The sequence below is a fragment of the Meriones unguiculatus genome, chromosome 1, assembly GCF_030254825.1.
Source record: "Meriones unguiculatus strain TT.TT164.6M chromosome 1, Bangor_MerUng_6.1, whole genome shotgun sequence".
In the NCBI taxonomy this organism is placed as follows: Eukaryota; Metazoa; Chordata; class Mammalia; order Rodentia; family Muridae; genus Meriones; species Meriones unguiculatus.
In genome coordinates, this window is record NC_083349.1 from 35,657,931 (window position 1) to 35,677,343 (window position 19,413).

At 43.2% G+C, this 19,413-nt stretch overlaps 1 protein-coding gene across 1 annotated transcript in view; it reads left to right on the forward strand.

Moving 5' to 3' along the window:
• The window catches only part of Trpm6 (transient receptor potential cation channel subfamily M member 6), a 141,322-nt gene that overhangs the window by 61,492 nt on the left and 60,417 nt on the right, over nucleotides 1-19,413 (forward strand). The window contains exons 14-21 of the mRNA XM_021652914.2: nucleotides 680-820; nucleotides 2,600-2,734; nucleotides 4,266-4,546; nucleotides 6,098-6,326; nucleotides 9,329-9,475; nucleotides 13,041-13,187; nucleotides 15,937-16,065; nucleotides 17,497-17,748. Of these exons, the coding sequence (XP_021508589.1) occupies nucleotides 680-820; nucleotides 2,600-2,734; nucleotides 4,266-4,546; nucleotides 6,098-6,326; nucleotides 9,329-9,475; nucleotides 13,041-13,187; nucleotides 15,937-16,065; nucleotides 17,497-17,748 (1,461 nt within the window). The remainder of the gene's footprint in view (nucleotides 1-679; nucleotides 821-2,599; nucleotides 2,735-4,265; nucleotides 4,547-6,097; nucleotides 6,327-9,328; nucleotides 9,476-13,040; nucleotides 13,188-15,936; nucleotides 16,066-17,496; nucleotides 17,749-19,413) is intronic.

The following is a 19,413-nucleotide window of genomic DNA, read 5'->3' on the forward strand; positions in this document are numbered from 1 at the left end:
CAGCTCAGGGATGCAAATAATGCTTTTGTACATCTAAGCCGTGTCATAGGGAGTTAGGATGGTTTAATACCTTTGCTGGTGTTTTGTTCAGAATGTTCTCATTGCATGTCGAGTAATTTGCAACCTGAAAATTTGAAGTGTCTTTCACTTGTCACTGTGGTAAAAAGCCACCCACAGCGTATTTTAAGAGTTCTCTCAGGCTGGGTGTGGTGGTGCGCACCTTTAATCCCAGCGCTCAGGAGGCAGAGGCAGGAATGTCTTTGTGAGTTTGAGGCCAGTCTGGTCTACAGAGTGAGTCTAGAACAGCCAGGGCTCCGTTACACAGAAAAACCCTGTCTTTAAAAACCAAGAAAAAAAAGTTCTCTTATTTTTTGAAGCTTGATTTCTCATTGCATAGAGTTGGACTTTCTGCTTCTGTTGATTTAGTTGGAGAGTTAGATGACAGGAACATATTTACTTGTCAAATTTACAGTAAGCAAAATTGTGAATGTTGATATAAATTTAAGTTACATTGCTTTAAGCGAGAGCAAAATGACATGCCTAAATTATCTCCTAAAACTTTATCACAATATGCTGAAGAGAAAGGGATGGATAAGCTAAATGTGTTGTCTTCTGAGAACATGGCCAAAGAGACAAGAGAAGAAACCCCAGAGCCGTGACTCCCTGCTCTTCCTTACAGCACACACTTCTCTTGAGCTACAGAATCACGCTCATCGACATCGGGCTGGTAATAGAGTACCTCATTGGGGGAGCATATCGAAGCAGCTACACTAGGAAAAGTTTCAGGGTGCTCTACAACAACCTCTACAGAAAACGCAAGGTAACATCATTAAAAGGTACTCCAGTGAGAGAAAGGGGAACTGGGAATTGCAGTTTTAGAAAAGTGGCAGAAAGAGTCCCAGGGGGCAAAAGCTTCTGTCACGAGCCTTCTGTCAGAGGGCACATGTCACCTGCTGTACATAGTTCTGTGCTGAGGTTCTGTGTGCTGGTATGAGATGAATAAGAAATCTCTTAGAAGAAACAGATTGATAAGTAAATTACCCACAATATGAAATGGAATGTTACATGAGCCGCACTGACATTGAAGTGCTGTGATGAGTCTGGTTAAAGGGCAGCTGCTGTGTCTGTCTTTTCTTCCTCTTGAAAACAAGGAGGCCAGAGGTCAAACACTTAATAGATTTACTTCCATAAACTAACAATGGCCTATAGTCTCGAGACTGTGTATTGGGCTAAGCATCTAAGAATTATACTGAAAGATGTAAACAGTGTGAGCTCAAACAACAAATGGTTTTGGTTTTACAGATGAGAATATGCATTCTGTCATAGTTTTGGAGGACGAAGATTATAAAGGGAGAGTTGACATCATAGCCCTGTACCTAGAGAAGCCTAGTTCTTTCTAGAGGAACATTGGACTGGTGTACAGAGAAGAATGGGCACAGTGAAGGACACAGTGCTCAGATCTTAGGGCAGGGCTCTGCAGTGTCACTGAGACCTTTGGACAGGGATGAGACTAGAATAAGGCTTGGGAGGAGGTTCCATAAAGAACCTGGGATATCCAGCTACTTTGGACCTTTATAAAGAATCGGAGAAAGGGCTAGCCCAATTTAAGTTCAGGAAACTTTTCTCCCAGTGGGGGAAAAACCCCTCATGCAAAACCACATCTTACCTAGGAAATAACCTCTGCTAAAATTTCTGAAGCCAATGGATACCCAGCATCAGCCACTGCCTTTGAAAAAGTGGCACTACTGGGCATCAGTAGGGGCACGATCACCATGTGGCCTTGATGTGGACATTTTCCATTCCTGCTCGTTCTGGAAATGGCCCCTCAGTATGACATGTCCCATTTCTCTAGTTGCTTTTCCCAGAGTTGACTGCAACCAGACCACAGTGCTAATACCTTCATGGTGTGGCATCAGAGAGGTCTGGCATTGAATCCTATTAGTTTCCTTACTTGATACATGAAACATTACCTGTCTGTGTTCCCATGCTCCTGTCTATGAAATGGGCAGATTAATGTCCTGTTCATGAAGTTGTGAGAATATCAAAACCTGGGGTTTGTATCCTAGGATCTTATGGCAGTCTCTGTATTTGCTCTTTCTCCTTGCTGACACTTCATTTGATGATCATGCAGTGGAGATAGTATATATCACCTGGAAAAATTCCAGAACTTTCTAGCTTCACTTTAACTTTAGAGCTCTTTGTGAATGGAAACTTTTTCTTATCAAGAACCATAAAATTTTATTGCCTGTTTTGAACTGTGTCTGAGGCTAGAAGATCTGTTGATTCTAAAGGAATTTCCACATAGGAAAGGAATTCAGGTGTGTAACAGTGAACAAAAGAGTATGCTCTCTAAGATGTCAGGAAATAGTGTTCATCAGAAGGAGGCTGGGAGACGTTATTGAGTGAGAAATCTCCAGAGATATTAATCATGGACAAGGGAACATTAATTATTAATCACAGACAAGGGACATAGGTGTTACATGTTTGAGAGGACATATATTTAGTTTTCAACATTATCTGGAAAGAAAAATGTCACATTATAATATTTTTTTCTCTTTCTTTTGTTTTCTTTAAAATCAAAATAACAACATTATGCCAGAGTGTGAGCAGCTTTGCTCAGAGCCTTTCCCAGCACCCTTTTCATCAGAGATATTCCTTGGGAAATCGAAAGGAGTCTTCGGAAAGCACACTGCATTCCCAGTTCTTTAGGACTGCCCAGCCCTACAAATCCAAGGTACACTCCTTTGTTTGCTGAGTTGAAAATTAAGTTGGTTTTGCAGACCGAGATGGCCTCTTCATTAACACTGGAGAAAGGGAGGTGCCAATGAAGAATCATTCCCCAGTGTCATAAGCCGATAGTGTGGTTTCCAAGCATCGCTCTGACACAGCTGTTCTTCAGCAGTATGGCACTGACAACCCACTGATTGTCTGGGTTTGTTCCTCGGGTTCTCTTCCTTGTTTCCACCTCTTCCCTGTGCAGTTGGTGACTCAGATAGGCTATGTATACCATGGTATTAAATATTTATAATCATTAGCCTAACATGACACTCTCAACCTTCTTGCTCAAGCCTTGTTGCTATGAGGACCACTCCCTTTGTAGCTCTCAATTCTTGGGAGATGGTCCTTTTGTATCTTCTTTTCCCCAACTAAGTCTTAAATCCTAAGATTAAGTTTTATCCTAATTTTACAGTATAGCAAAGATAATGAGTGTGTGTCTTTAGCCCATTCTTTTCTTCTTTTGCTTAAGTATTTTTATGGAAATCCTATACTGCTAGCTTATTGCTTCCTTTCCACAGCTGTTGACATGGCCCTTGGCCACTATTAATGAACCGATTCTTTTTGTCTATAGAAAAAGGAAAGAAACACTCTAATAATTTTTTGTTAGGATGCTTCAAAGTACAAATAATTTTTTAAAAGCCTTTATTATTTCTAAGCGTTATGCTGAGTACTTGGTTGAACTGGGGAGGTAAGCATGCATGTAGAGGTAGATAAAACGGTGCCTGAGAAATGTTTCCACCTTTCTCAAGGCGGTAAACACTATATCGGACACTGATTCAGAGATAGGAAGCCATACAACAGCACACAGGGAGGGTGAGTGGCATGTTGGTTGACCTGGAAAGGGTGAGCTTGCCACAGTGCTTCTTGTCACCTGAACAGAACTGATCTATTTGAATTTATGCTGGCAGCACTAATGCCACTCTTCAAAGAAACAATGACAAGTCAGCTTGTTAAGGTAGAAGTAGAGGATTTTTTTAAATAAAATTCTTACTTACTCAAATAGATTACCTTCAAAATGCAAGTTGTGCTTGCTGGGATACCCCAGTGCTATTCCACACATGGTTGAGACAAGGTTTCACTATGGAGTCAGGGCTGTGTTTGAACTCAGTCCTCGTGGCCTTCTAATTTCTGTGTTGTAGTTCAATAAAGCATGCATTTAAAAAAAATAGTTGTGAGAATCGAAGCCAGGGCTCTGCTCACATCAGTTGGTCATTGTGCCACAGAGCTACATCCCCTTCTGATGGCTTTTATATGCCTTGTATGGTGGGCACACCATAGTAGCTTTCCTGGATAGTTTCTACTAACACTTCCACTATGGTAGATATCTGGGCTCTTAGTTTGTTTTGCGTTCTTCCCCTGTCAGTGCTGGGATCTAATGTAGCTAGTAGTTATTTTAAAAAAGTATCTCTAGGATACTTGCCGTATTACATTTAGCTAAGCATTATGCTTCTGAGTGAGTCCTTAGGACTTTGTTTCCTTTGTAATAGGACAAGGCTGAAGACTCCAATAAATCCAAGAAGAAGTCAAAGGAAAGACACAGCCTATCAGAGGACCCTGAGGCCGTTGGTTTCCTCTACCCGTACAATGACCTGCTGGTGTGGGCTGTGCTGATGAAGAGGCAGAAGATGGCCATGTTCTTCTGGCAGCATGGCGAGGAGGCCACAGTCAAGGCTGTCATTGCTAGTATTCTGTACAGAGCCATGGCCCGGGAAGCCCAGGAGAGCAACATGGTTGACGATACTTCAGAAGAGTTGAAAAATTACTCGGAGTAGGTCTTCTCTCTTCGCTTCACACTAAACAGCAATAGTTTTGAGAATGCAGAAACACATTTTTCTCTCTCATTTTTTTTTTTATCATAGGATAAATAGACTTACTTAGAATTGTGTGTTTTATTCAAGCATCCCCTGAGGCACAGAAGCAGTAGACTATAGGCTTTATGGGAGGGTTTGTAAGATAATTGATTTAAGTGATTACAGTAACTGAGAACTCCTGACACAAGTCTTTGGAGGCTGGAGACCCAGGGATGCCAGAAACATTGCCAAGTCCATGTCCAGAAGCTCCAGAACAAGGGGATTCTTGTTTAAGGCCTGTGAACTCATAGAGGGTGCTTCTGCTGTGAGCTGTGGAATCTTCAGACTTTGGACCCTGAACCGCTCTTATCAAGGGCTGGTGACAGGCATCTCATCTCTCACGAGTCAATTCATTTTCTGTAGTTATCCTTTCCAGGCCCCCTGAAAGACCTGGCAGTACTCATCAGCGTTGAAAAGGCATCTTCCTCATGCGTTACACTTAGTGTAGCATGCCAAGTCCTGGAAACAGAGTCAGAGACATAGCATCATGCTGATTTCTAGGTACTCCTTAATCCTGTTCAGCCAGTGTTAACCATCACACGGCACCCTTCATGCGGTCTCAGTGAAGGGTGCACAAAGACTTGAAGGAACTCTGTGGCAAATAGGACAGAGGTGATCTTCCAGTGTGGAGACTCATGTATAAATATTTTTTGAATTGTGCAGGTCAGCTGACTAGCTTTTAGCCTTTTGTTTCTTAAGGACTGTTAATGATTTCGAAATTAATGACACCGAAAGCTCTTTGGCCTCCCAGAGTGCTCCATGTTGTTGAGATTGCTGTTTACTGTAGGTGTCTTTCAGGTTGCGGCATCAAACACACACATTGTAGTATGGAACCAGAAAGTGATTGGAGGGAATGAGAAGAGTAGAGATGCTTCTGCTAATCTGATTATTAAAGTGTTATAGACCTGCGAACGGGAGAAGCTCAGTGAATGACAGAAACTAACCTATAGCTTGGTTTACAGACCTGGCACAGTTTCCAGAGAAGACGGCCTCTTGGGAAGTTTCCTGAGGGCTTCTAGATCTTGTTTCTCGATATTTAAGGATTTTATAAAATTAATAATAATAATAATGTAATAACAAACATGATTCCACAAAGTTTCTTGGACACAGTGTTTTTTTTTTTTTTTTTGGTCAGAATTTCTCTATTAGGTCTTTTCATGTAGACCTGCCCACACCAGGCTGAATATAGCACAGCACACAGCACGAGGTAGCTTCTGACACAAACAATAAATTCTATTCTGGGCTACCAGGAAAATACAGCAAAGTTGTCTTCCTTCTGTAAGGGGAGACAGATCCATTTTGTAGCAGCTGCCTTAGCTTGTGATGGCAGAGATTAAGCTGTTGTTTACCCCACAGCTTAATTCTGTTTTATCACACAGCCAATTACCTGGTGTTTTCCGTGGCCCATAGTCAAATTTTTAGGGCTCTGACTGGCCTTTTGTGCTCTCTGTTCACCACCGTGTCATCAGGGAGTTTGGCCAGCTCGCCCTGGATGTATTGGAGAAGGCCTTCAAGCAGAACGAGCCGATGGCCATGAAGCTGTTGACCTATGAACTCAAGAACTGGAGCAATTCCACCTGCTTGAAACTGGCGGTGTCTGGGGGACTGCGGCCCTTTGTGTCACATTCTTGTACCCAAATGCTACTAACAGACATGTGGATGGGACGTCTGAAGATGAGGAAAAACTCCTGGCTGAAGGTATGTCATATTGTCAGCGTGTTGTGAAGGTCGCTGTTTTTCAGTGCCACGTGGGTACCTCTGACAAACAATAGCTTCCTGCAGGTGCACAGTTGATCCTTCAGGGATCTCTGGAAACCACTTTGCCTGAGTGACTTCTCAAAACTGGAGGACTGTACCCGCCCTGCCACCACAGAGCTGTTCTCATGTGAGGGCACTCAGAGTTAAAAGCAAATACAAGCAACACTTCACGGTGCCAAATGACAATGCCTCTGAGAATTCCCAAAGAAATGAGGCTTTAAGAATACCCACAGCGGTTAGGTGCATAGCTCACTTGCAGAATGCCTGAACAACAAGCACAAAGACTTAGGTTTGGTCATCAGCATCACAAAATTAAAAAATTATATATTAATAGGTAAGAAACTAAATAGAACTAGCAATTTTTATTGCTTTCCTCATCCCGTGCGTTGCTTCAGGGATTCCACAGCTGATTTATCAGCTTTTCCTCTAGCAACTGTTCACACCATTCGTCATGTCTAAGTTCTCAGCCTCTTCAGTTATATAATCAAGAGCACCTTAGTCCAATGCATAGGGTTTATAACATTTACCACGGAGCCTGTGTGTGAAGCCGTCCATCTGGTCAACCTCAAAGTGTATGTGTCTGTGAAACGCAATAGAAGGGGATGAAGCCTGAGTGTTAAGATCTCATAAGACTGTGCTTTGAATTTTAATTGTGTTCTTCCCACAATTCTTGAAACCATAGTATATGTTAAACAGAATGGCTATTATAAAAATACAATTTTTTTTTGGTAAATTTACTAACTCGACAAAATAAATATTGCATAAGAAAGAAAAAGATATGTGTATTTTAATTTCTGTCAAGGAGATCAGAGAAATATGAAAAATGCTAATCAAAAATGGTCTCGTATAGCTTCACAAAATACCAGAGGAAAAGCCATCATTTCCCAAGGTTCTTCTCCTTTGATCCCCTTTGACTTCAGGTCTGGTAGAGACAAAACAGAGGTGGGATGGGTCTGCCTCCACTTACCCAGATCCAGAAGTAGATGCTTGCAAATTCTTACACACACACACACACACACACACACACACACACACACACACACACACAGAAAGAGAGAGAAGATTGACAGGTAGGTCTAAATGTTTTTCTCCAAGCGTGTGTTGATTACGAGGCTCAGGCAGCATGCTGCATGAAGTCCCCACACTCCACTCACCGCTATTCCCAGGTGCCAACAGCCCAGCTGTGCACGTTGGCCTATTCATTTCTGAAGCAGATTTGCAAATAAGTTTGGGATGTCCTTGTCAGAATGGTCCTGAGTAGATGAGATTGTAAGAGCACCATGGAGAGCCACATGGATGGAAAAACTGATTCAGTATGAGAGGCTCCAACCTCTCCTCAGAAGTAGGTTATGTACAGACTGGCTGTGGAGGGTTAATGCTTCTCCGGTGCAGTGGGATTAGAGGTCTTCCCGGAAGTAGAACTAACATGATGCTGTCACTATGCGTCTGACTGTGGCGTTTTTTTTACACTTGGAGGAGTAACATATTTGGGTCAGAAAACACAATTGTTGCAGAACTAAAGCCTAGAGAGTCTTGATAGATCATATCTTAAAACAAAACTTAGAAGGTCATTTCAGCATGGGGAAAACAAAAGCAAGTTTGGCAAGCCTTTGACTTCAGTTTATGAAATCGTGGGGGTGGGCTGGCAGATTAATCTAACTTTTGGTCAGTGAATTCTAGGATGCTGAGACATGACTGTAGTTAAAAGGAGGCAGAACACCCACCAGGCTGTCTTTCACAATTGTAGTAATACTTAAAACTGTTTATCTTGAAAGGATGTGAAAACTGAACATAAAAAAATTCTTTGCAAAAGATGGTTAATGTGCAAAGCATGGTGGCCTAATGCTTGAAAAATGCTTGAGCCATCCTTCTCTTAGGTCTTCCTGGCAGACAACAGGTTTATACAGGAGAGGAGGGGAATCTTTTCTAGGGTAAGGTTTATGATATAAATTTTAGTGTTTTATATGCTAATACTGTTTAATGATTTTAAATTATTAAAATAATGTTGTCATCACAAAATAATGTTCGTACCTGCCTACTCAGGAACTGTTTTTCCCAGGGGAAACAAGTATGATATACACAACTTCTACACTTTTAAGTAGAGCCTGGACAGATTGTACAGTGGGTCAGAGCACTGCCAGCCATCCCAGGAGATCCCTTGATTTCTGGCACTGATAAGGGTGTACATGGCAGTCTGTCAGGCCAGTTCCAAGGGATATGACACCCTTTTCTGGCCTCTGTGAGCGCTGCATGTACTGAAAGACATACAGTGTACAGACAAACACACAGGCAAACACCCGTGCAACATACAAAATAAAAATAAAAGCAAACTTTTAGGCATGCGTACTTAAAATTTTAATTTTATTCTTTCTAAAATCATATTGAATGTGTTATCTGATTTTAAAATAGATGTGTTTTTACTTGTGTATGTACGAGTGTTTGCACGCATGTATGTTTGTGTACTACATGCATGCCTGGTGCCAACAGAGGCCAGAAGAAGGCATCAGATCTTCTTGAACTGGAGTTACAGACTATTGTAAGCTGCCATGAAGGTGCTGGGAACTGAACCCAGGTCCTGTGCAAGAGCAGCCAGTGCTTTGAATCACTGAGATGGTTCCCTGGCCCTTTCATTTGCCTCCTCAATGTTAACATGGCATTGCATTGTTAGGTTGTTCAATATTTTCTGTCCCCGTATGGCTGGACATTTAGATTGTTTCTAGGTTTTTGCCTTTGCAAACAACTGTGCATGAACCTCCCTCAGTCCACCTTTGCCCAGAGCTGAGGAACACGAGTAGAACTGAAAGAGCTGAACTATAATATATGTAGACTCAGGGTAGGAATTGAGCTGGGAGTGGGTCTGTCTACACACATTTATTTCTGTTGCTGAGATAGTACATGCGTCCTTTGTCCTCTGCTTATCCTTTATCTTGCTTCCTTTGCAGATAATCATCAGTATCCTTTTACCACCCATGATTTTGACATTGGAATTTAAAAGCAAAGCAGAGATGTCACATGTCCCACAATCCCAGGATTTCCAGTTTACGTGGAATTACAGCGACCAGAGCCTGAATAGCACCAAAGAGAGTGTGGTTAGTACCCTACCGTAGTAAATTGAGTTTTCGTGGTGTGACTGTGCACAGAGATGCACAAACATGGAGCTTACCTAGAATAGCCATCTGTTAAATGAAATGTCTACCTTTTTAATATTAACAGGGCATTTATTAACACCTCCCTTCACCCCCGGAACACACCTACGTCTGTCTCGCTATGTTTCCCAGAATGGCTTTAAATTTCTGGCTACTGTTTCAGTCCAGTGAAGTAACAGATTACCCCACGGTTACACATTATTCTAGAAGCCCAGGGCTGATCCACTAATCAAGCATTTAGTTCTCTCCATGTAATCTCCCTCTTGGTATAGACTGGTCAGGTAGAGCATGGAAGTAAGGTATTTCCTTTCTGCTTCAGAAACAAAGTCATAGTGTCCAACAGGTGTTTCAGCATTGCTCCGGGAGTGGTAGACCGGATCAGATTACGGCTTTCCGCCTCCATCAACACTGCTGCAGAACATTAGCCCTGAGGTTCTCATCTATAGACACACACTTTTGGAATTTGTGCTGATGGGTGGCTCAGTGCGTGACCGTACATGCTGCCAAGGCTGGCAACCTGACTTCAATCTCAGACCCCACATAGAGGAGGGAGAGAACTGGCCCAAACAGGTTGTCATCTGACCTCCACACACATGCTGTAACACCTGTGTGCACCCCAAACAAATGTAACAAAAAATTTTTGTTGATCCTCCTTGCTGTGCACAGCGCGCCTCATCCATCACGTTCAGTGGCTGTGGCCACTTTTGTTTGTTCTGGATGTGTCCTCTCCCCTGGGCTGAGGGCCACTTCCCAGCAGGCGACTGTCACAGCCAGGTGTCCAGGATGCTTCTCTACTTTCTGTTCCCACTCTGCCCATGATTCATAAAGCTGCGCTTTGCCCCAAGGTGTGGTAAACATCGTCTGTGCTACTGACACCGAATGAAGTGCCTTTAACATCTTGTCTGATATGCTTTGGCATGTATGGTGTATTTTTTTAAATGTTTATCTAAATGCTAGCCGCCAAATAATAAATGAAGACTGACTGTGATTAGTGTCTTGTGGATGAAAGCTGTTGGTGACTGATTGAGCATCTGTGCATTCTGATGCCCTGGAGGTCTGACTCTCCTGAGTCATTAGGACTTTGGTTATTACTCCTGTTTAGGTGTTTGTGTGTGTGTGTCCCCCTCTCTCCCTCCCTCCCTTTTATCTAGTTTCATCTTGAATCCTTGGGCCTAGGAAATCAAAACATTCTGCTGGCTGTAGAAAGCATAAGGACTCTCTTAAAAGCCTCGGCTAGGCATGTGATTACATTTGTATCAGTCTCAGGTCCAAACCCATCAAAGAGAGGAAATGCAGTTATACCCTTCCCCTAGAGATACTTCAAGGCCTGGTGTAGAGGTACCCTGCTTGGATATGTGCCTGTTTGATGGTACATGCCAAGTTTTGTGTGCTGGTTGAAGTTGAACAAGGAAGAAAGCTCTTTATCACCATATACTTAAAGTGTAGATACAAATGTAGGCAGGGTATAGGCAATAGCTTGCCAGTGGATACGATTCCACTTTTGGCTCTTGCAGAATGAGTAGAATCTCCGTAGAACGATGGACTCTTCAACAGAGAAGTTACTGAGGGGAACTGGTGTGTTCCTCTCAGCATTGTTTTCAAAGGAGACCCAGAGTTCTTTCACAGAATGGTAGTTACATGTGTGTGTGTGCTCTTATCATTAAAAAAAAAGTAAGTTCTTGAACCTCCCTGACTAGTGTACTTGTTCCCCCAGGTAGTTTTTAGATGCAGTCATATCCATTGATTAATTATATGAATATTTAAACTAAGGCAGATGTGGCCTCTGCCCTGATGGGCCTATTATCAGGAAACCATTCATGAACCCTTAGCATTCTTCAATTGGGAACACTTAGTGGAAGAGTTGTTCAAGTACATTCTGTTAAGAATGGCTTGTGATCACAAAGATGGATTTTTTTTTTTACCCTTTTGATTTATCTGAAACAAAAATTATTGACTTTACCTGTCTAGCCATTCCCACTCTGCCCATACTTAGTATTAATTTTGCCCAGCAGACTTGGTCAGATATATAAGATTTCATCATGCTAATTAGGTAAATGTGATTGATTCGCTGAGGAGCATGCTCTACAATGTGAATTGTTGGGAGAGAGCTGGAGGCAGCAATGGAAACAGATGTGGTTTTGTGTGTCTTTGTGGCAGTCAGTTTGCAGTAGCAAAGGGCCTTCTTGTTCCCGTGGGGAACGGAAGCTCTATTACCAGATATTGCACGTGCTCTGTGAGGGTTTATTAACCACTTCCCCTTGTGTGTGTGTGTGTGTGTGTGTGTGCGTGTGTATGTGTGTGTGTGTTGTGTTTTGCTGTCTTGCTATGTTTCCTTACAATGGACTTATGATTCTGGACTCAAGTGGTCTTCCCACCTCAGCTTCCTGAGTAGCTGGGACTGCATGGGTACACTTCCATGCTAAGCCACAACTCTTTTTGGAAGTTCCCAAAGTAGTTTTTTAAGAGAAATGGAAATCGTTCAACGGCTAGTCTCTTGAAGCATGACCTCTGTGACCTAAACTATCCCAGGAAGAAGCTGCATGAAGATAATAGAGTGGAAAACCCAGGGAGGAAGAGGAATGGCTTTTCTCATTAGGGCCAGCGGGTGAGGGTTAGGGACAGGTGACAGCTTCATGAAACTGTAGAGAGGGCACAGAGGCAGGACGTAGTGAGGCAGAGGGTAAGCAAGGCAGTGGGGCAGTTTAGCTGGACTTGTTCGTGGTTATGGAGGGTCCTGGGCCAGCAGGGGATGTTTATAGGCCTGGCTGGAAACATAGAGAGTTGTGAGACTCTGTGTGTCTGTGAGAAAACATCATTTTCTTTTACTTACTTGAGAACCAGTGAACATCCACGACCAGTATAGTGAGACCAGCTACTGGTAGGCCAATCACTGCCTTAATGGCATAGGATCGGTTCATAAGAAGACAGGCGAGAATCAAGGAGGACATAGATCAGCAAGGCCAGAAGGGATAAGGGTGTCAGCCTGGATCAGTAGCAAAAGATGCAGAAAGGGAAAGAGGGATTTTAAATGAATCGTCAGTTGATCAGGCATGAGAGAGACAGCAAGAATGTCTGAGAATTAATGGTTTGCAGCAAGGTCAGCTACATTTCTTATACAACCCAGGCCCATGTACCCAGGGACGGCACTGCCCAAATAGATCGGCAATCCAGAAAGTATCCCACACACTTTCCCACAGGCAATTCTTTACTTGAGGGTCCCTTTCCTCAGGTGTGTCAAGTTGGTAAGGAAGATTATCAGTCTCAACAAGATATAATTATGGTGGACTGTGGTGATGCATGGCTGTAATCACAGGCAGATCGCTGTGAGTTCCAGGCCAGCTAGGAATATATAGTGAGACCCTGTCTCAAAAAATGGGGGGGGGGCGTTATAGCTATTGCTGTTTGTTATTCTTGTTGGTGGTAGAGGAGCTGGGAATTGAATCCAGGATCTTATACAAATAACATGAATTCTACCGTCTACTCTACAACATTGTTGCTTACTTTTCAGAAAGACTATGACTTGGAAAGAGGCCCTGATGAGAAGCCGGATGGAAATCTGCACTTAGACTTAAGAAAAGAGCCCCAGAGCCTCCCCTGGACGAGGAGAATCTATGAATTCTACAGCGCTCCCTTTGTCAAGTTTTGGTTTTACACGGTTGGTCTCATTACGATAGTGTTACTGATAACCAGTAGTTCACGATAATGTTACTAATGGTATGTCTCAGTTGCTAGCCTGAGATGAAAAGTTTCATAAAGTTTTAGGGGTTTCGTTAAAGAAAACAAACAAACAAGGGGTGGGTGACAAAGTAGGAGGGTGAGAATGTTGGGGAAACAAAGAAAGTGTGACTATGGGGGAGACCACCTCCATTTAACTTCCCCTGAATGAGCACCCCCCCCCCCCCCTTTTCATACCTCCTCTGCCCTCCTGGTTCTTTTCCTACTCTTGGTTGTCATTTGGCATAGACTTTCCCTGTGTGCCCTTCCCAGCCTGGAACTCACTAGGTAGGTGTAGATTAGGCTGGCCTGGAACTTGCAGTAAGTTCCAGTAATTTCCTGTCGCTACCTCCTGAATGCTGGAAGAAAAGGTGTGAGACCATTCTCTGGTTGTGTTTTTCTCTCGGAGTGCCTAGACACAGCTCAGCCAAGACCAAGCATTTGGGACGTTTTTGTACAATGAATTTAACAGTCCTCAGTGTAGAACTGAATGATGGCTTTTTTTTTAAAGTTTTTCAGGCAAAATAAACAAGTAACAGATAAAAATCATCAGTTGAATCATTTGTTCTGTAGGAATATTGTCTTTTTTTTTTTTTTTTTGGTCTTCAGTAGCATATTCTCTGAATGTAAGAGGACTATTTAAAGTTGAGATGCAATGGAGAGTGGCCATTCAGAAAAAGCATACACGTATTGGCCATTTATTTAGTATCATTTATTTTTATGCTTATCTAGACTTAGATTACTCACATCCAGAGTTTTGTATTCCAAAAACATTTGAAGAGTGAATATTACGGGATGTCTATCTAAATATGCATAATATATAATCTCAGGATATCGACTTGGCAGCCACATACTATTTGCACGTACTTAATAAATACATATCTCTGAATGACAGTTATCTGTTTTTAAACATCTAAGTCTGGGAGTGGGGAGATGGCTCAGTGGCTTATAGCGCAGCCTGAAGGCCCAGGTTCAGGTCCCCAGCACCCATCTGCAAAGCTAGGCATGGTGCAACATTGCTGTGATTCCAACACTCGGGAGGTAGAAACAGACAGATCCCTTCAGCTCACTGTCCAGTCAGTCCAGCTCTATTAGTGAGCTCCAGGTCCAATGGACATCCATGACTCAGATTAAAGCAGAGGTGGGTCAACAAGATGGCACCATAGCAAGAACACTTGCTGCTGCTGAACTTGACAACCTGAGTTCGGCCTCAGAACCTACAAGGTGTGTTGTTGATGATAAAACTGGTGTTGGGCTAAATATTGTTTATCCTTTACCCTAAGATTATCAAGGTGGTATTATTTAACCCGCTATCACAAATGATAAGACACAGATACCTGCTAGATTTTATATAATTGCCTTATTTACCTTGGGCTGGGCAGATATTTCATCTACGCTGTCACAATAACCTCACCATCCACCTCCCAGTCCCAATGCAATGCCATCTGCCTTAAGCATCATCATTTGGGCTACCTTCCATCCATACTCTTGTAATAATTGCTTGTATTCTTCATCCGGCCCTTTCCACACCATTACTGGAGTCCTTCCTCCCTGCCCACATGAGTCCTTCTCCATGCTAACCCATTGTGGCATCCTCCTTCTTCCTCTCTTCTTGTCTTTCTGTTTCCCATGATTCTCCTGTTCCCAAAGCCTGGAACCTTAGCCACGCCTACCCCGTTCTGCCCTGCCCAGGTTTTAGGCTTTTTAATCAATCAAATAGGAATAATGTCTTAGGCAGGTTTACACAACAAGGATAGGTATATCCGGGAAGTAACCAGATCTTGAGGGCCAGTAACTCGCATAAAACTACAAGCATCAGACCAACCCCCAACAAAGATGGAAGGAGAGGACTGACTCCCACAAGCTGTCCTGACTTCCACACTTGTGCTGTGGTCTGTGTGGACTTGTACACTTAACACTCTGCCTGATAGCCAGTAGACTATGCTAGCTATTGTATGCTATGCCTAGGTTGCTAATCTTTTCATGTTCATATTCATACAGGTATGTGTGTGCAGTTGTGTATGCATGAATGTAAAGATCATAGGTCGGCATCAGGTGCCATTCTTGATGGCTCTTTATTTATCTGTTTATTTGTTGTTTGTGTATGTATGCCTGTTCAGGGACCCCTAAAATCCAGAAGGCAATTCCAGATACCCTGGATCTTGAGTTACAGGCAGTTGTGAGCTGGCCAACATGGGTGCTGGGGATCAAATTTAGTCCCTCAGGCAAGAACCATATGTGCTCTTAACTGCTGAGCCATCTCTCCATCTCCCTATCCAGAATAGCATTTTAATCATTACAAAATAATACTCTGTAGTAGTTACTGTCATCTTACTGTAAAGACAGGCATCCAGTAACACTTCATCTTGACATACATATTTTTCTAGCTGAAACTGGAGGGAAGGCATGAGATCCTTTCTTGGTCTGCTGCTCGCCGTTGTGCATGGTGCAATGGTTAGTGACACTAGGCTAACATCTCCTTCTTGGACCAGCAACTAATGATTTTCATTCCTAGACTGTAGATACTGATGCCTTCCTTGACATTAAGTAATGAGTTATCAGAAATAGTCCCCAGTTATATTTTCATGTTGCCCTGTAGAAGTTCATGTCTGTGTGTCTGGGCTCTGTCTGCCTCTGCTTGGCATCCTTCATGGTCACTTGCACTCACAGGGAATGTGTGTCCCTCACAGATGGCTTATTTGGCATTCCTCATGCTGTTCACTTACACAGTGTTGGTGGAGATGCACCCCCAACCCAGCATACAAGAGTGGCTTGTCATCATTTATATCTTCACCAATGCCATTGAGAAGGTCAGGGAGGTGAGTGCTCCTTCTAACTGTGTCTCTGTACAACCCTGGAAGAGGTGTTCTTGGCTCTGGGGATGAAAATGGGCTCATGTCAAGTTTGTGAAGGAGAGAGCATACTGATTCTGATTTGCTACAGGAATGTTGCTCAGGGACAAACATATCTGACTTCATTCCTTATCCTTACCAAATACTTTGCAGTGAACTTTGAAAGCAGCCATTTTGAAGCACAATCTTTGTGTATTTATTACTTGGGCAGCAACAGGCAGTGCCCTCTATTTGTGACTGAACAAATTTGTGCTTCCCACAATGTAGCTTTCTTTGTGGCATGGATTTTTAATCACCTAGCCTTACCTACATATTGTCAGTTTTACCCTAAAGGGTGACACAGGAATGACTAAAGTTGCGTACTGCATAAGGCATACAGTCTCAGCATGTGCAAGTTCCTCGTAAACACCCTTGAAAACTGGAGCTGAATATCTTTTATTGGGAGATGTAGTCCAAGAAACAAAACTAAACATTTTCATTTCTGCCTTGTCACTGGTCACTTAAAAGTTACCATTCTTAATGCGGTTGTGCGGATAATCCCCCAAAGCTATGACGCCTACTGTCCTAGCTGTGTGTGCACGTCTCTGTACGTCGATACATTTGTCTTGTTCCGGTGGTAATTTCACCAACATTCTATGCGGAATAAGAGTCTTCTCAGAGATTACGCTGCATCATCTGCTAGTGGAGTTTATAGAAGAGAAGCACTATCTGAATTCTCCCACGTTTGGGGGAGAAATAACCTTACTGTTTGCATTGCAGTGTGTCTGTTACTGTATTGCAAAGAGTGTTTCTTATACTAGCGAGTTCCAACATCACATTCTTCTTGGTTTACCAGTAGCTTCTCAGAAGCCGCTGTGGGACCAGATCACAGGCCTGCTCGGTTTCTAGTCGGTATTCTTTGACCTCAGCTCACAAAGCGGAAGCCTAGCGTGGCAGAAACACCGCAGTGCTGAGTTCTGAAGGCCCTGGCCTTGCTGCATACTCACTGGAGATCCATGAACGCCAGAATGAAATTCTTTCTTTTTGTCATTTCTTGTTTGTTTCTCGAGTGGTGGCTTGGGTTGGCGGTACTGATTCTAGATATTAAGGTTAATTCCTCATTAATCCTAGCTAACAGTCATTAAATACATATTTATAGTTTTGTTTAAATAACTCGTTAGCAAGCGTTATCTGAGTCTCAGGTCCTCTTGGTATGCAAAATTTGGAAGGAATTGGCTTACTATTTAAATGGCAGGTTAATGCACTTAAAAAGATGCTTATTTTGATGGCATCCAGCCCTGGCTGTGGTTTTGGGCACTGAACCCAGGGCCGTGTGTGTTGGAGGCAAGTGTTCCACAACTCTACTTCACCCCCCTCCCCCGTACCCTTCCTTAAATCTCCCTCGCTCTCTCCCTTTAGATCTGCATTTCAGAACCCAGCAAGTTTACTCAAAAGGTGAAGATGTGGCTGAGTGAGTACTGGAATCTAATGGAGACAGTGGCTATTGGCCTGTTTTCAGTTGGTTTTGGCCTACGGTGGGGACACCCACCTCTGCTCACTGTAGGAAGACTCATCTACTGCATAGACATCATATTCTGGTTCTCTCGGCTCATGGACTTCTTCGCTGTGAATCAACACGCGGGGCCGTACGTGACCATGGTTGCAAAGATGGTGTGTACAGTCTCATTTTATGCATAAATGTCCCCTTTCAGTGCTCCTCTGTCATGTTTCATACTTTGATTTTCTCTCCTGTGACATATGGGTGGGTACATGTTTCTGGGCGCCCTCACTCGTGTCTGCCTGTGTAGAGGGCAGAAATCAACATTGGGTGACTTCCACTGTAGCTCTTGTCTTAGTTATTTTTTTGATTGCTTTGAAGAGCCACCATGACCAAGGCTACCTATAAAAGTAAGAATTTAACTTGGGGACTGTAGTTCTTGATGCTCTGTGACCATCTTGGTGGGAGGCATGGCAGCAGGCAGGCGGGTGTTGTGCCGGAGCAGTGGCTCGGAGCAGTGGCTTGGAGCAGTGGCTCGGAGCAGTGGCTCGGAGGAGCTTACAACTGATCCATAAGCACCTGGCAGGCCGAGCCCTAACCGTGAGCCGTGTGGGCTTTTGAAACATCAAGGCCCACCCCACAGTGATAGACTTCCTCCAGCAAAGCCACACTGCTTAATCCTTCCAAAACTGTTCTACCAGCTGGAACCAGCATTCAAATACATGAGCCTATGAGGCTATTCTCATTCAAACCACCCTATAGCGCTCTACCTCATGTTTTGGAACAGAGGCCCCTTATTAGACTCGAAGCGCAGTTTTATCTAGACTGGCTGGCTTGTGAGTTCTCAGGGCCGCTTGTCTCCCCATACCATGTCTGCTTTTTACATGCCTTCTGGGAATCTAACCTGAGGCCCAGTAACCATGTTAACATGGAGCCATCTCCCTAAGCCACCAGTTAAAATCTGAAATTGTTTCTAGAAGCATAGACACTCCTTTCTGGCTAACCATCAAGCTTGTATATAAAATGGGCCAAGGTAGTTAATAGGTTAATTTTTTTGTGAGGGCTGGCCATATGGGATTGAGTTTGCATTGTTTTTTTTTGTTGTTGTTTGTTTGTTTTTTATTTCTATGAGGCTACCACCAAGAACGTATTTTCTGAAAGCACCAATTCATTCTTTTACCACTCACACTTACTCTTAAGTAGTACTGACTATGCACCTCACGCTGTACTAGATATTTCGCATATATTAACTTATACACTGTTTGTAGCAACTTTAAATCACACAGGAGCATATGTGGGGGATCCAGGCCTCCACAGTGGCTGGCCTGGCTCCAATCTGTCGCCTGAGCTTGCTAAGCGTTGAGCCAGCTTTTGCCTCTGGAAATTTGAAAGTACCTAAAAGTCTACCCTCTAGAAATAATCTAGAAAATCTTGATGTTTATTTCTAGAAAACAAGAGAAGTTAGTGTTTTGGAGGCACAGGAGTAGTGCAGAAATAAAGAAAGATAGAGGAAGAAGGACCCAAGAATCTCAAGATGGACCTTGCTACTTCTGCTTCCATTCCTCTCTCTCATCTTTCTCCTTCTGGCAGGACTGGGGTTTGAACCTACAGCCTTATGCATTAGAGGCAAACACCACTGCTGAGCCCCCACCCAGCGCTTAGGTTTTCTTTTTTCTTACCTCTTTTCTTTTAGATTTTGGTAATGTCTCCTTCTTAGAGGAGGAGGTGGATAATCAGTATATCTCATGGCCTGGCACAGGGTCCTTTCCCCCCGAAGCCAGGTTTGATGGGGTCTTTAAGTGCTGACTCCGAGATGCAGACTTCCTCCTTTGTGCGTC